General features: G+C 41.7%; 1 protein-coding gene across 5 annotated transcripts in view; it reads left to right on the top strand.

The window, feature by feature from the left end:
* Nucleotides 1-17,622, top strand: part of DOCK10 (dedicator of cytokinesis 10) — a 2,208,289-nt gene that overhangs the window by 1,021,444 nt on the left and 1,169,223 nt on the right. For all 5 annotated transcript variants that reach the window (XM_069618176.1, XM_069618179.1, XM_069618177.1 and 2 more), the window contains exon 15: nucleotides 6,729-6,851. In XM_069618176.1, coding sequence (XP_069474277.1) covers nucleotides 6,729-6,851 — 123 coding nt within the window. The remainder of the gene's footprint in view (nucleotides 1-6,728; nucleotides 6,852-17,622) is intronic.

The raw sequence follows: 17,622 nt of genomic DNA, 5'->3' as shown, positions 1-17,622 counted from the left end.
ATTTTCGAAAGCCTTTATGTCGAAAAAAAAAAGTTGAAAAAAAAATGTTGAAAAAAATTCAGAATATTTTTTATTTATTTTATATATATATGTTTTTGGTTTAGTTAGTAAAAAAAGGGTCAATAAAAAAACGGAGGGTTGGGAGGGAACCCCCATAAAAAAAAAAAACATTCAGCATTTTTTTCCGGCATTTTTCATTCTTGAAAAAGGCATTTGAAAATGTGACATTCGAAAATGTCACTATAGACCCACAACTACCTCTATTCCCTCAGGCCACATATCATTGAGAATATACAAACCACAGTGTTTTGATTGAGGAACACCCTTCGACATCCTCTCACATTCACATTTTTCAGGAACCATGATGTTTGATCCCTCACATCTAACCCTGCCCCTCTGCACTAATGTGGGGTACATTTAAGGCCTAAGGCAGAACCCCTCTACAACAAAAACTGCATATGAGCAGTCACCCAAAAATGGCTGTGCTTTGGTCTGCTGAGCACATATGGGGCGAGAGTTGAACACAGCCACCCCAAGAATAGCTGCATTTTGTTCTCATTCATGTGAATCCAGAGAAAACAGATCAAATTCAGAATGGCTGTGCATTGCCCTTATGTCGTGTAAACTTTCAAGACTGCACAGGAAAATGACTTGCATTTAAAACGGCATCGCACTGGTGTCTACTTTCATTTCAAACATCACACATTTTTGTTCTTTTTAAACACAGCCCTGGCTGTGTATTTCATTTTGAACACTATCAAATAAGGCCATCCCTCCCAGAACGGCATTGTTTCATCAGTAAAGTCCATGAAAAGCAAAAGAATTCTGCTGTAAATCCGCACAGCTTGGATTTACCTTTTTGAAATAAACCAACACATGCAAAGTACTTCAAAGGAAAGATGCTCTCTCGTGCTTCATGTCAATTACTAAGAAACCATTTTCAAGCATATATCCGTGTCCAGAAACTGACCAGATCCATAAAAAGCCTTTCAGAAAGTAAATGCAAAGGAAGCTGTGTGAGGAAAAAATGCATGTTGTGAAATGAACATGAGAAAAAAATGAACATGTGTACATCTGTTTTTGCAAAGAGGAAAATTACATTTGGAAAGCTAAATGGGAAATAATATTGTAGCTTGCACAGAAATATAATTGTACATTTGGGGAGAGGGGCTGCACAGACAGGCATATTATGTTTTTCCTCCAAAAAAGAACTTCAACAGCCTGGCTGAGGCTCAGTCATTCCTGTTAAACCAGTTTCGCACCTACCAGTGACTAAGGCTGCGAGGGCATGTGCCCTGTTCCCATGGACCTGCCCGTGTGATAATTACAGGTTATCCCAGACTGCCAGGCAGAACTGCTCCCAAGGACAAAGAATGGAGGGAAGCCCTGTGTATTGCCCCGTAAGTGTGATTTCCTCTCCATTCATCCCCAGGATCCATTGGAGGACTTCAAACAGGGAGTCATGGAAACCCTTGTGCAAGATGACCCAGGCAAGACAATTTGGATTGTGGGGGTGGCAGCGCTGCCCACTTCTTGGGCAAATCTACCTCACTGACAATGCAGAAAATGTATACTTTAAGATATTTTTCTTTGCAATTTGAATTAGCAGTGATGTGATATTATGACAGTGTTAATGTAATTTTTTGACAAGCAAAACACGAATATGTGCACCTCTCTGGCACGTGGTGAAATGAAATGGCAGGGAAAATGCCTTTATGGGGTAAGCATAAATGACACACATATCAAACTTGAGGGAAAATATGCCAAATACTGTTATGCATATGTGTAGCCATTTGCAGAATTTTAGATGATGTTTCTCCAGAAGATGGCGAAAGTGTACCCAAGGACGAGGCAACATCGCACAGAATTGGCGTTCGACCCAGCATATTCTTTGTAAAATATGTAATCTGATTTTTATGATGGTGACTATTGTAAATATGTTTCATAACTCATTTTGGTGAAAAATAGGCTTATGAGACTAAGGGAGACATAAAAACACACACACATAAACTGATGTCACTTCCCTGGAACCAATGCGCCTGCAGGAAGGAGGGGACACCCATGACCTGGCCTATACCATGCAAAGGGTAGGTCCAAAGTATTTACGCCCAGATTGTACATTTCTATGATGTCACTCTGGCTATTTAAAGGGTAGACAGGGAGGCAAAGGGAGATTCCACATTCAAAATTCACCCTGCAAGATTCCAAGACTCCAAAACCAGGTCCAGAGTTAGCTGACCCAGATTCAGGCAGAACCACCTATCAAGAACCATATTCATCCCAATAATTCAGGGAGAAAGGAGGAAAGGCTGCTGATCCCTTTCTTAGAATCCAGTGACCATTCCTTTTTGCCCAGCTGACTCATCCCACTTTCCACAGTGACCAGACTTTTCCCAGGTGTTCCCTCGCCCGGAGAGTCCAGCTGACCAAGTAACCAGATTTGAGGCCACGTTGTCTAGAGACCCTGCTGGTTGTCCAAATTACCAAACCCAAGCTTGCCTTGCAAATATCCCATCACCCAGTATCCAAAAACTACATATTGTGCTATTTTACCTTGCATCCTGTTCAAACCCTATTAAAATCCTATAAAAACCGTAGTCATTTCCCAAATTGCCAGCATCCTTTGATCATCTTTTTCCCTAGAAGAATCTGTGTAAGTCCATATCTGTTAGCATATTTTTTTTTCTTTCAGTTACCCGTGTAAATCCCTATTATCATTTGGAATAACTCAAATTAATTCCCCTATGAAGAGATTCACAGAGATTTGGTTGTAATTCGTACTGAACCTCTTCATGACAAGTGCCTTTCTTTAACAATTATAGTCTTTAAAATATAGTCTCAGTGGAACTAATCATTACGCTAACAAACCGACTTTACCCATGTATTTGCTTTTCTTTAAAAATACGATGTACCTTTTTCATTAAAAAAAAATATCATCCCATAAGAGTCATCACTTTCCTTAGTATCCTGTATTTCTGTATCTTTGTTTCCCATTCCAAAAATCGATTTCCGATTTTGCCTGCCAAGCCCATTTTCTTAGCTGTTTCCCAATTTAAAGCTTGAGTGAAATAGGAAATTGCAATTCTGCTGCGTGTGATTTTTGTTGCATTGTTTTCCTCCCAAAATCAATTTTGTCACCTGTGTTCTTGTTGCTTTAGTGCCCTGTTCAGTAGCCTGTAAGCTTCCTTGTCTCTTTATTGTAGCCACATGAATTTCTGTCCTATCTATCCTACTGCAAGTGTAAACTGATCTATAAGTAACAAGTGGAATCCGAGTATGCTATTTTGCTCATTTTTAAGGTTTTCATTTTCTTCTTTGACCTACCATTCTGGAGTGGTGGGTCGAATTTAAAAACTGGATTTTGTTTCCATTTCTAGTTTAGGTTTATGTAGATGATGTTAGAAAGTTGAATTAATTGTATTATAACATTTGCATTACATTATCACCACACTGATTGCTGCCCTAAAATTTAATTTTGCTCTGATTTTCATTTGAATGTTTAAAGTAAATAAATATTTCTTTGTTACACACCGGCCTGGTTCATGGTCCACTGCGACACAGGGTATTTGTTAAGGTGGGTGTGTGATGAGTTGCGTGCCTCTTCAAAAAAAGAATCCAGGGTTCAAATAATAAAAAGTAAAAAGGCATTTTTATTGTGCGTCACATGGTCAGTGGAAGAAGTCCCTGGCTGGAGTGTGCCGTGCCATAAAATCTGTTACACTAAACACTTCTCCTACCCATCTCAAACATGACAGACATTCACCACACCATGCTTCTGCAACCTACATAAGAGATGCTCAGCTCCAAAGCCACCTAATACTGCCAACTCCAATCTAATCTGAACACTACCATGGGGTAAACTCCAGACAACTGCCCACAATCAGCCAACCATACGTTTTGCATCCGCGGATATGGAATAACACCTAACCTGCATCTTCAGTATCAATAATTATGATTCTATCCCACTACACTACCTCATCCATCAAAACTTCAGAGTCAAAAACACCATGCTCAACTACAATCCTTTCTGTTATGTCAAACCAACATCCATCTCTAAAGCCGTATTCATCCCACAACCCAACTCTACCAACATGTCTAATCTTAACTGTGAAAGGATGCTTTCTATGAGAGTGGAATAGCCTAAGCTTTTTTTTAGTTTCAATCACGAAATGATGAGCGTGAATCTATCTTTGTAAGTGAGGTCTGCTAATCAAACCCCACTTTCATAAGGCCCCACGTGGAAACGCATAGTACAAACCTATAACTCTGCTGAACCTCTTTACTGACACCTCTGAGCAGTTGTTTTTCTGTTTGGCAACATGGCAGTACAAAATAACGTGCACTACTCCCATCAGACTAATGGAGTCCAAATCTCCAGCAATCTGGATCTGTCGTTAACCATGGCAACCCCCATCCTAAATTAAATCATATAATGGTGTGCTCCCAGGACCTGGTAGTGGATGTAAAATATAAGCCATGTCTGGTTATGACATGGTTGTTTCTGGAAATCCACAATTATGCTGGACAAAACCTTTTGGTGTCATTTTGTGAGCATGATTTCTATTAACCTTCCATTCATGGCCTTCAGTGTTTTCACTCTCTGGAACATCCCCTAAAACAGACCATTTTGGCTCTGACCCAGCAAAAATCTGTCTAGCAAAAATCTGTCTTCCATGGAAAAGGTTTGCCACCTTCCAGGAAGATAGGAACTGCCGCAGGGGATAGAGAGAGGGCCAGTGCTTCAGAGAACAGGTTATGCTAGGCAAACATAAATCACAGCAGGGTGGCCATTAACAGAGATTCTTTGATGTACACAGACAGGAGAAGACTGTTGTTATAGAGTCATGTGAGAAGCACCAGTCACAGAAGGCCCCCATAGCTCCAACATGTCTTCTGAGTATGACATCACAAGACATACAATTTGGAAACAGTAGTCAGGATGGACCTTTTACAGATGGTTAAAAGTGAACCAACCCACTAAGAAGATTTCCTATTTAAGGGGGTGTGAGACCCCCCTATTAAATCTTAGTTAGACTACTGAAGAAGGAGGATTATGCCTGGAACTTTGTTGGGGGTACAGTCTGCTCCAAAGTCCTCTTCCATAGAGGTTAAAACAAAGACCTCTGTGAAAAGGGCAAGCATTTTCCTCGGCCTAGAGGTACTTTTGGAACGACCTGCTGGCTGGAAAAGGCCTACTGAAAGATGATACCACTTGTACCCATATATCTTCTCACTGAAGGTGACACGTGCTCTCTAAAAATCTTCCTGGTTGGTAAGCACAGAACAAAGATCATACATTGCCCCTGAAGGCTATGGATGAGGTCCCCCAGCACCCAGAAGTCAAGAAACAGCTCTGGACCCATTTCATCCATTCTTGAATGCATTTCAAGCCTCTGCAAACATCCATAGGTGCATTTGACACGTGCCGCTTTTGATTCACTGTGAAGCCATGTACCACAGCTATTTTCGGGTTGATTGCTACTGAAGAGCCACATTGTGTAGTTTGTTGGACCTCTTCACACTGTCTGGACCGATTCAAGAAGCTAACATGACCCTTTTCATGCCCATGATTCAAGCTGATCACTGCTACAAGGCCTCACTGTAATGCTAAACCGTCACAAGCTGACTAGACTGCCTTGACAACCGTGGTCCATTGGGCTCCCTTGAGACAAAATGTCTCAATGTCGACTAGACCCAATACAAAACCTGGCAGCCTGGTTCAATGCTGTTGAGCACCCTAGAACCAGCATTAAAGGTATTTCAAGTGGTTCTGTCACCCTGGCCTTTCCATAATGGGACTAAGTGACTAGGAAGACCCCGTCTATACATCTTCAGTGAACTTTCATTATAATGTCTGCACATTTTGAATGTTCCCTTTTCATGAGTTATTGTGTTTTGATTAGTGTGTTTGTATTCTTAGTTTAATCAAAATATCCTATCTTTATAAAACCTTGTTTGGGATTTTTTTTATTTTGGTACCACAGCACTATTGTATTGCTCTCTGCCAAGGCTACCTTAAAAAAGGCAAAAGCGTTATGCGTGTTGGCTTGTGCATGTTTCACCTTCCCAATTGAGGTCACTGCTGGTTTAGTTGTAGTGTGGTTGTAAGTAGGACTTTTACGCACTACCCATCCTCCTGCAGAGTAATAGTCATCTTGTCACATCCACTCACCCATAGGTATATATGTCATGAGCTGCAAGAACTACTCTCTTTTACCCAGATATCTCCCACAACCAGATGTACTAGCAGTTCCATCATAACTCACCCACTCATTTGGGGTTTGGAGCGGGTCACAGGCCCCAACACCCCTGTGGGAATCTCTCATGTGAAACATTGGTCTGATGTAGATATTGATGCCACAAACAGCTCCTGAAGGTCATTGCAGATTGAACACTCCCATAGATTAACTCGAAACTATCACACACTACGTTGTCACTCCTTCAGAAAGCATCAGAGGCAAGGGACTGTGTAAATGGTAGATATTGCACATTATAACTGCTGTCTACCAAAACATAACCAAAGTACATCAATGTTCTACTTACAAAGTATTTCTACAATACATTTATATAATGGGCGTATTAGCCAGGCAGGTCAGAAATGTCATACATCTGTGCAGGAACTTTCAGAATGTGTAGCTCAATTAACTGCTAAACGAAACCTATAAATAACACATGTTGAAAACATATGCATTATTAATAACGTGATATTGCTTTTACTTCTTCCACAGGTCTGTATTTAAGGACAACCATGGAAATATCGACAGGGATTCGCGCTTCTCCCCTTTATTCAGACAAGAGAGCAGCAAGATTTCCACCGAGGATCTGATTAAGTTAATAGCAGAATACAGGAGGTTTGAATGAGCCCTTTTCTATTTTTTAATGTTAACAATTAGATATCTGCAGTAGGTTTTTATGAAGCTTTACAAAGAGGTAATACATAGTTATTCCTTTAATAATTGAAGGTACACCTTAACATGTGAAAGTTGGCACTATGAAATCGACAGTCTGATGAGAGGTGTCCTCTTTTAATGATTTTTAATTGAAAATCCAGTGCAATTCTTCATGTTTTCTTTGACGCCGCTTCTGCCAGTAATGTAAGGGTAGAATAGTCATGAGAATTTTCTCACGTGGAGCTGACACGCACGATGTAAGCTACTTTACACACGTATAGTGACGCTAAACTGGAGGTGAATTTCCAGCGTTGGCTGTTAGATAGTGCAAAGCTTTTTTAGCAGAAATGGCATATTCTACTCTCACGTTACAGGTACAACAGTTGTGCTTTTTTATTTTTGAACCACCACAATATTGATTGTAGTTGGTGACCATGCAGCAATGTGCCAATCACTAGAATATTGACTACATCATACTGGTGATGCCCAATAATGAGGAAGCAGGTATGTTATGTATCTTTCAGGGCTGTTGGTCTTGGGCTGATAAAGCCTTAATAATATGCATGACACTGGCAATGATCGCTTATAAAGTTAAAATGAAAGCTTTTCAGCAAAGTTCAGTCCCATAGTACATTAGTAGGGGAGCTGAACCGGAGACAATTTCAAACTAAATCACTACCCTGGCTCCACACCGGGTTAACATCATGAACTTCTGTCTCTAACATGGTACAATCGCCTAAAAACTCAAAACAGGACACATCTCCCCCTCCTAAAGAAACTATCCCTCCAATCCACACTCCCTGAAAACTACTGTCAAATCGCTATCCTGCCATACCTCCCCAGAATGATTCGTCACACACCAACTCCAACAACACATCACCACAAATGACCTCCTCAGTCAGTCTTTCCACCCATCTGCAGAATTGACATCACAACAGTTCACATCCTGGATGACCTCTACAACATCACTGATAATGGATACACAGATCTTCGTGTATTGCTGGACCTCTCTTGAGTCCTCTACACCAGCAGCCGCAGCATCTTTCTAAACATCCTATCCCGCAGAATGAAACTCTAAGGCACTCCTCTCACATAGTTCACCTTATTCTTCACTGACAAGATACTCCATCTGCCCTATGAATCCGACCACCCCCCAGTGAAGTAGTGGGTTCCAGAAGGCTTCTCCATATCTCCATCTGCTCTTCTCTTCAACTCCTATGCTGAACCCCTCACACAGACCCTTAGCAACCACAAGATTCATTTTCAAAAATTCACTGACACACACATCTACTTCAAAACCTCATCCCCCTTACAACTTCACACCCTCAAAAGCTGTCACGCCATCATTACCAGCTGGATGGCCACGCACTACCTCAAACTCAATCCATCCAAAACTGAATGCCACCTCATCTGTTCCTAGGTGCAAACCCAACCTCACCACCTGGAATCAAAGAACACATGAGAGACAACTCACACAAGTCCCTCTGCATGCCTGTCAAATCCCTACGCTTCACCGTTGATACCCAGCTATCCTTCACACACCACATAACTGCCATCACCAAAACTTGCAACCTACAACGAGACATCTTCCTCAAGATAAGACACATACTGTCTTCCCCTGATGGCTTCTTCCTCGCAGTCCAAGAACCAGTTGTTTCCAAGCTGTATTATTGTAATGATGCACTGGACTACCCAACAGCACTTCCACACCAGTGCAAGTTATACATCGCACATCAAGACTCATCCTGCACCTATTGAAACAATAGCACATCACTCCAGCTCTCACCCAACTCCACTGGTTCGCCATACCCCAGAGAACTGCCTTCAATGGACTCTGCATTGCATACAATGCCAATCACCTAAAAACCCCATCCTACCTTCACAACAAATTGAAACTTATCAAAACCTCCTACACATTCCGCTCTTCAAACTAACCTTCACACAAAAACAAGCATTCACCTGTCAGGCACCCAGTAGGCACCCAGAGCCTTGAACACCCTGACCCTACCACTCCACATCTGCACTGCACTGTTCATCATCACTTTCTGAAAAAGCCTCAGTTGTGCTAATACGACCTTTTTTTTTATAATTGTTGTGAATTTGTAAAATTCATTTTACATACTCTAATTGCTGTTTAACTGTTCTGCTTTTAGCCTGTATTTTAAATAGATTTTTGTTCGTGTTAGCACGTCTTTCTGCTTTAAGAACGCTGACTACAGATCGATTCCTGGGATCTAGGTAGTCTGCTTTCTTTGTTCCTTAAATGCTGCGCTCTGCCTCCTGACACTTTTTAGAGGCTGCCCTAGGGCGTACACGGAGTGGGGACGCATGCGGGCGTGCCAAAGGCAAACACGTTTGGGTGCGTCTGGGAGTTGGCCGGGCCTAGGGCCACTTCCTTTGCCAATTTTCTAGCCGAGCAATGAGAAGTAAGTAAAATAATCAATAAGAACTGTATTAGCTTCTCACGGGAGACTTTACTTAATTTAGCTCCTAAATATACCTTGTTCTACGAGAACCGTGTATCTGGTGCCCTGATTGGGAGTGGATTTGGGCTTATGTCCACCGGGGATGTGAGTCCTGGTGGGTGGGACACACATAGGGATGACATGTATACAGTTCTTCAGGACTTCATGCCAGATTTTATGTGTGTTACGGAAACCTGATTTTCTACAAGTTCGAATCCTGATTTATGCCAATGAATGCCTGCATCCTACACTGCAGTCCGCATTGATCCCCCCATCCCCTATAGAGGTGGGGGGCTGGCAAATATTTACCGGAACACCTTTCAGCGTTGCCTCATTTATATGGCCCACACACTCCTTTGTGAACTGTTACTTTTGAGAATATTGGTTAACGCTACTATGGCTGTCCATCTGGTATATCACCCACCTTCTGCTAGACTCGCCAATTTCACCATTAATTTTGTACAGTTAGTAGCTAATTTGAGTTTCTCATACTCTAACTTTGTGGTACTAGGGATTTTAACTTTCACCCTAATGACCCCAACAATCTCTATGCCAGTAATCTGGTGACTAGTTTATCAGATCTTTCACTGGATGTATGCAATTCTTGCCCTACACGTAAGAGTGGGAACCTACTTAACCTCATCTTTGCTGAGACAAGTAGGTTCTCCAGTGGTATGCCAGTGCCAGTAACCTGGTCTGACCATTTTCTGGTCCCTTTTTTGGTCTTGGTTTCCCCTTGTCGTCCCAAACTATCTTCTTAGGAAATGGCACAAAGTCGACCTGGCAGACATGACTAAGCTCTATGCAAGGAACATCGGTCCCTCAGGGAGAAGGGTAGTGACCCTTTCTTATCTGTCTTCATTGCCTTGGAAAACGTGGCCAATAGAGTAGACCCGCTGTGACCCCATTGTGGTCAAAGTAAACCATCTAAGCCATGGTATAGCCCATAGTTGAAAGCCCAGAGACAAGCGTGTAGACGCTTAGAAAGGAAATGGCACCTGAGTTATGATGCAGAACTCATTCTTCCTATAAGCAAGCTCTATCTTGTTATCATCAGATGACTCGCTCTGCTAAATCTTCATATTATGCCGCTCAGATCACTGAAGCTCCCCGTGCTTCCAGAGAGCTATTTCGAGTAGCAAAGGAGCTGTTAGTATATTCGACTGGGTCCCACGCTGTGCAACTTGATGCTCAGATGCATTGTAACGAGATCAGCTTTTTTTTCAGAAAAAGATTGCCGACATTCGCAAGGCCATTATTGTGCACCAAACGGAGAAAATAGCCACTCAGGTGCAGGTTTCCACTGGTCTTCTGGGTATGCCCCCAGTAAATAATTTTGAATTGCTTCCTATATCTGACAAAGTGATTAGGAAAGCACTTTTAAGTCTGAAATCTGCCTCTCCACTTGATGCTGTCCCCTGCATATGCTGAAAGCCTTGCCTTGTCAAGCTATCAGCATGCTGACTGAAGCAGTTCAATATTCCTTCTCGATGGGGGTGGTTCCTTCTGAACTGAAACATGCAGTGGTTCTCCCCCTGTTGAAGAAAAGTAATCTGGACCCTAAAGAACCTGCAAACTATTGACCAATCTCATTGCTGCCTGTGATGATGAAACTGATGGAGGCAGTCATTTTTCCTCAGATTCCCTTGTTTATGCAAGAAAATGATTCTTTACATCCATCACAGACCAGATTTCGCCCCAAGACAGGGACGGAATCTGTGATAATCTCTTTGCTGGATGACTTAGCAATGCTTCAGGATCGCAGAAATATGGAAGTTCTTATTCTCCTTGATCTCTCTGAAGTTTTTGATACTGTGGACTACGAGATCTTGTTGGCTAGGCTCAAGCAAGTGGGCCCATCAGGGGCGACTCTTGATTGGTTTTGCTCTTTTCTGACCGGGCGTTCTCAAACAGTCCCTTTTCAGTCCTTCCAATCCTCGTAGGTGGAGCTACTCTGTGGAGAGCCTCAGGGGTCGGCTCTCTCTCTGCTTCTTTTTAATGTATATGTACCGCTGCTGGCTGATCTTATCACTGCAAGTGGAGTTCTTTTTTACTCCTATGTAGATGATACCCAGCTTATCTTTCGGTTTGACTCCCCTCAGACTGCCCCCACTGAGAGGCTACAAGACTGTCTCGAGAAAGTGGGATTGTGGATGGCAACTAACTGGTTGCAATTGAACGGTGTTGAGAGAGGTGCTGGTGTTTGGTGCCGGGGAAAAAGACAATCCATGAAATTCTCATTACTTGCCGGATTCTCTTGGCCCCTGTCCATCTCCCTGTGCCTCTGTAAAAAGTCTTGGTGTTAAGCTCCTACCGACTGGCTCCCGTGAAGCCCAGTTTCCAGCCATCTGTAGTGTCGGTTTTGGTAGATTAAAGGCCTTGAGGAAAATTCTGCCTTGGCTCCCTGCTGAAAACCGATCAACTCTGGTGGCATCTACTGTGATTAGCGCACTGGACTATTACAATGGCATTTACTTGGGCAGGCCACGTCGTGCAGAACGCAGCAGCTCACCTGGCACTTGGGGCCCCCCGCTTGACTCCTACTCTACCCCTGCTACGGCACCTGTATTGGCTTCCTGTGGTGGCTCTCATTGAATGTAAGATTTTGTGCATTGCTTACAGAGCTATCCACAATGTAGGCCCTCATTTATTGAAGACAAACTGCAAAAATACTGTCCCATGCAACACCTACGTTCAGACTCTCATCAGCTTCTTAGGGTCCCTAAATTCGAAGCGTCTGGGTGGCCGCACTTTTCCTGTGCTGGCGTCCAGTTTATGGAATACTCTTCCACTGGACCTAAGAACTTTGGTTGACTACTCTCCCTTTAGAAAAGCTCTGAAGACACTCCTGTTTTATCTTTTTCTTCCACTATGCTAAGATACAGGTTTGAGTGTTTAAGCCTGCCACTTCATCCGTTGTCAGCGCCTGGATGCCCTGTTGGGCCTTAGTAGCGCTTTTTATACATTTTAAATATAAATATATATGAAACATGCCCATTTCCTAATGCAGCCAAATCACCCCTCGTCCAATCCTCCAAATCACCCCTTGTCCAATCCTCCATCTATCCTGATCTGCCTTTCCTGTTCTGAACGTTTTGTAACTTCTTTTTCACTTCTTAACTTTTGAACTTTGTAAGGCACTACCATGCCCTCAGGGTAGGGCCAGCACAGGATAACAATTGAAATAAAATAAAATAATTGAACAATCCCTCCATGTTTTTAGTTGAACAAACACATTTTAGAGGAAAACATCAGGAAATGACCAACCGACACAGTAGACCGCACAGGGAGAAACATTGTCAATCAGTTGACAATGTGCCGTTGAAGAATTCAAGCATATCATTTGTGCATGCAGACCAGATGAGTTTATAGTCTTTCTGAAGAGTCCTTCGATGTCATGAGACTTTTTCACTTGCTGAAAGGAAACAGTTTGCGAACCTACTCGACATTGTTCATCCATGTGTTTACATACATTCAAGATTTTTTTTTTTTTGCCTCAAGAAGGACCCTGCATAACCATCATCTGGTCTGGTGGGAGTCATAAGGAACAACCCCCAATTCAAAGAAATTAGGCTTTCATAAAGGATGCCCACAAGCTAATTCCAACCTGCACACTGGTCGTAACTGGACGTCAGCATTTCACACGACTAGAACAAATGTAGGTTTGTACCCTTCTCCTTTCATAGATTCAGCAGATATCTCATAGGAATAACTTACATTATCACATCCTATTGGAGTTTAGGTGTCAAATTCAAGCCATGTAGCACCCATTGTTGAAAGTATGTTAGGCGCAAGTCCAATTTCATTTTTTTCCAGATTAATTAAAGCAAGCAAGAGTCCATTGTTGCTCAGTCGGGGGAGTATCTACGATTGCACCCCATTTGGCCTTATACAGAGGGGTGCTTGGGCCACCTTGACAACGTCCAACAGCCTGCATGGACTGAAAGCAGATAGTTGAGCAGAGTAGGAAAGATGAACACATGCCAAAAGGTTGAAGATGTGTGCATAAAGAAAGGAAGGAAGGACAAGAAACCAGTGTGCAATACTGATGTATCTACCACTTTAATGTTCTCTCAGCTTGTAAATACATTTAGATTTCAAACAGAATGTTTGCCATTAGAACTGACATAATAAAAATATAATTTATTAGACATGGATATTCATGTATAGAAATCGCAATATTTCACATTTCAGGTATGGGCCTCATTACCAGTTTGGTGGCATGGTAAATCTGCCGAAATACCACCAGTGGATTTACCGTTACTGCCACTTGGGCTGGCGAAATTACAGCTGGATTATAAATGGCAGTCCGTGATGTTAGTCCCTATTAATTGAAGTCCATAGGAATACATGGGACTTTCAGCAGAATTACTGCCAGCGGTAATTCTGCCAATTTTGCCAACTTTCGGCTGTAAAGTGGTGGATTGACTGCCAGTTTTTTTCTGGAGGTGAATCCTCCATTTCACTGACTAACTTTTGGAATGGCAGTGCAGTAATGTGGTGGTAATGGAAATAGCACTCCATTACCACAGATTTTCCCACCAACTCCACACTTGTAATGAGGCCCATGCAGACTTTTCCAATGTGACTATATTGACTAGAATTGAAAACCCTGAGGCCGAATTCTATTTCACCTGCACACATATATAAAGTTTTTCAGCAAGGATAGTAAACAAGAGGACTTGATATATGGCCTGGGATCTTAGATTAATGATCACATTATATCTTGTTAATAGTCAGATGTTCTAAAAGTTGCTGTTTTAATACATCTGTTGAAAAACATTCCCTGGGCAAGAAATACACCCCCCAATTTCAGACCATATCATTATAGCCTTTACCAAACAGCTAGAAACAAACATCACAAAACAACTGCAGGATTTTATGTTGTCCCATACATTCTTAGACTCGTTGCAGAACACCTTTAGGCTTTCTGTTGCCACTGAGACAGTTGTTCTGTCTTTGCTTAGTGATATCAGGAAGACGCAAGCCGTGAGCCTGCCCCTTATATGTCCCGAGCAGATACAATGGACTGTGGAGTGGCACAGACCTCAGTCCTGCCACCTCTCATTTTTAATCTCTAATTATATTGAGCTCAACCAGGGGTAAAAATAAAAGAATGTCTTGGGACGAGGGCAAAGTGAAGACTGATGCCCTTCTTCACAGTGCCTTTGAACATGCTCTACTGGGGCCCGGTAGGCCTGAAGTAGTCACAGAGGAATGTTACTTTCTTTTCTGGCGCTCGTGCACTGGAAATAGAAACTAAAGTTTAAACCCATCATGGGGCCCTGGGGGAAGGGGGGGGGGGATCACTATGAGCACTGATGATTGATGGGGGAATTCGGAGTGTAGTGAGGGAATGCTGGGGGAGTTGGTTTACACCCTTAAAGTGATCTGAAAATATTAGCAGGCCAAAAGACATATAGGTTCAGTGTCCACCCAATCTTTTCTGGCGCTTTTTTTTAGCAATGTTTGCCTGATCTTACTCATCAGAAAGCTCACAAGTTGTATTTTTTAAATAACCTAATCATACTCAGATCTTAATTCATTCTAATTGGGATAGCTGCTGAAGTCTCAAAATATGCATTCTGGGGGTATGAACATGAATGGTCAGAAACAGTTCCAAGTCCAACCACACCAAGACTCAAATTCTCCTTTGTGAGGCTGCAAGATCAAGGTGAACTGTAGGAGCTGGACAACCATATTAATGAATTATCACATTGCCCAGTGACGATTGTCAGTGAGGCCACAGATAAATAATGTCTATAAGACATTTATTTTTCAGTGACACCTGCTAAAGATGATACCGTATCTGCTTCCATTTACCTATCATGTTGCTATGGTCAACCTCCATTATTATTCAGGGTTGAATTTTGACACACAGTATATTTTGACTTCCACAAATGGAATGGAAGAAAATGAAGCTCTTCCAAAATGCTGCGGGTTGTAAGGTAATGGCCTATTAACAAGTGTTCTATGTGAGCAATTCTGTTCACATACGCTTGCACATGTGTAGTAGACGAATCAGTCATGCCTTTGCAGAGACCAGTTTGGTGTGCTTCATCCCTGCAGATGGCTACATTCTGCCAATCTGAACATACTACCAATTCAGGCCTTTGACAGTGAGGCATTTCCAGTTCCAGCCTTCCGTCTATGGAATGTTCCTTCTTCAAGGTTCTGAATGGTTCAAGATCATCTTGCATTTAGCAAACATCTATTCATGTATCTGTTCTCTATTTATGTGTTGTTTCCCCTGTTTATCTACTGTCCACTTGAATTTATGAATGTGGTTAAAGCCCACCAGGACCAGTAGGCATTTCCCCAAGGGGAAAGTTTGTTCAATAAAACTACTTATAAATACATGTATAAGCACCTTATATATATTCATTCATCTTGGCAGTTGCATCGCCCATTATTTGAGTCTTCCAACTCAATTTATCTCCAAAAAGCTCATAATGCATTATGACCCTTTCTAAAGGTAACACGTGGATTCATCAGAAGATACAGCCATATCGTCAATTAACTCCTACTTAATACACTCAGAGCGAGGCTTCAAACTATGGGTTCTATTTCATATCATCGACAGTCATTTTTACGACGGGTGTTTTTACAAAAGCATTTTGCTGAAATAAGTCATTGAAATTTGTATTTTTTTATTTTTGGGGGTTGCCCCCCAAAACCCATATCGCACCTATTTTGAACTGTTCCGGACACCCAAACCCTTATCTGCCCTTTCCCACTGCCCCAAAACTTCAATGCTTTTTTTGGAAAAGTTTTTTCATAAAAACACCCTCCGAAAAAACGACTGTCGATGAAACAATGTTTCACCAAACTATGTAGGCAATTGTTGTATCAATCCCTATGAATCCATCAGTTAGACCAATACATTCTTAGTAGTATTTACAACAATAATTAAAATCAAATACATCTGCTTTTGTTAGCAGTTTTAAAACCTGTACTAACAAGAACAAGTTCAAATATAGGGCATTAATGTGAAATATCTCGCTATTATATTTTGTAACTAAGATTAATATTGTTTTACATAACTGCCAAGCCATTTTCACAACACATAGTACAAATATCAAAAGACAGTATAGTATACCCTATGGTGTATTAAGTTCCCATATATTCATCTTTGCCGCCAAAGCACATTCACAACATTATACATATAGATTGCATTTCTTTTCAACAATATTTAAGTATACTAAAAGAGGAAGATTAAGATTCCTAACTGCTTCATATCGTAACACAATTGTTCTTATACAGCATTAACTATCTCAGGTCTATAATACATTCTCAATAAAAAATAGTTCCAACATATATATGATGTGTACTAACCGTTATTAGGGAACATTTTCCATGCTCTGCATTGTGAGCTGAAGATGGTGTAGTTTGGTCAGACGATCTCTCATCTAAGATGGTAAGAGAGGTCTTGGAGGCATGATGAGGGACTGCAATTGTCTTAGAAGGTTTTTCTGGATTAGAGTATGGCTTGATTCTCCTAAGGTTCTAAACTTTACTTACTTTTAGCTGCCGCCTTACCAGGCATGGTCAAGCAATTTGATATAGATGACTTCTAAATTGGGCCTTGAAAAGTAAAAACAGTCACTGAAGCAGTCAATCAAGGACCAAACGGGTGTTAACCAACAAAAAGTGTCCAAGTGCACTTACTCGCCAATATTTCCAGGAGACAAGATGTATGAATTTGCTTGAAACACAGAACACTGAACACACAGATGCACATTGTGTGCGCTCTGTGTGGGCAGCATGTGTTTGAGGACTTGTGCTGGCTCTAGTTCTGCAAAAGACACACCTCTGAGGCAGAGACAGCGAAGAAAGGTCCGATAGACAGTATCTTGCACCAGTAACACTGAACACACAGCTGCACATTGCACGCTCGCCACGCGGACAGTGTGTATTTGAGGACTTGTGCTTGGTCTAATTTTGCAGAAAACACACCTCCTCCCGGGCAGCAACAGCGAAAACAGACTCTGATACACAGTATCTCGCACCAGTAACACCTAACAGACACCTGCACACCGCTTTAGGGATAAAAACAACTAACCAACTATTGAATACAAAATTATTTAAAGCAAAAAAATAGAGCAATGAATGTGAAATAATATGAGCAGAATCTAGAATGAGGTTTAAAAAGCTGGAACACTATAGTCGTGTTTATATTTTTGAAATCATTTAATTAGTAGCTATTTCCTGATGATGTATAACCCACCTCATTACGAGTTGGCCCATGTGGAATTAACGTGCCAGTA

The sequence above is a fragment of the Ambystoma mexicanum genome, chromosome 10 (assembly GCF_040938575.1).
Source record: "Ambystoma mexicanum isolate Mex_15411 chromosome 10, UKY_AmexF1_1, whole genome shotgun sequence".
Classification (NCBI taxonomy): Eukaryota; Metazoa; Chordata; class Amphibia; order Caudata; family Ambystomatidae; genus Ambystoma; species Ambystoma mexicanum.
The sequence above is the reverse complement of the archived record's forward strand: the minus strand, read 5'-3'. Positions and strand labels throughout refer to the sequence as shown.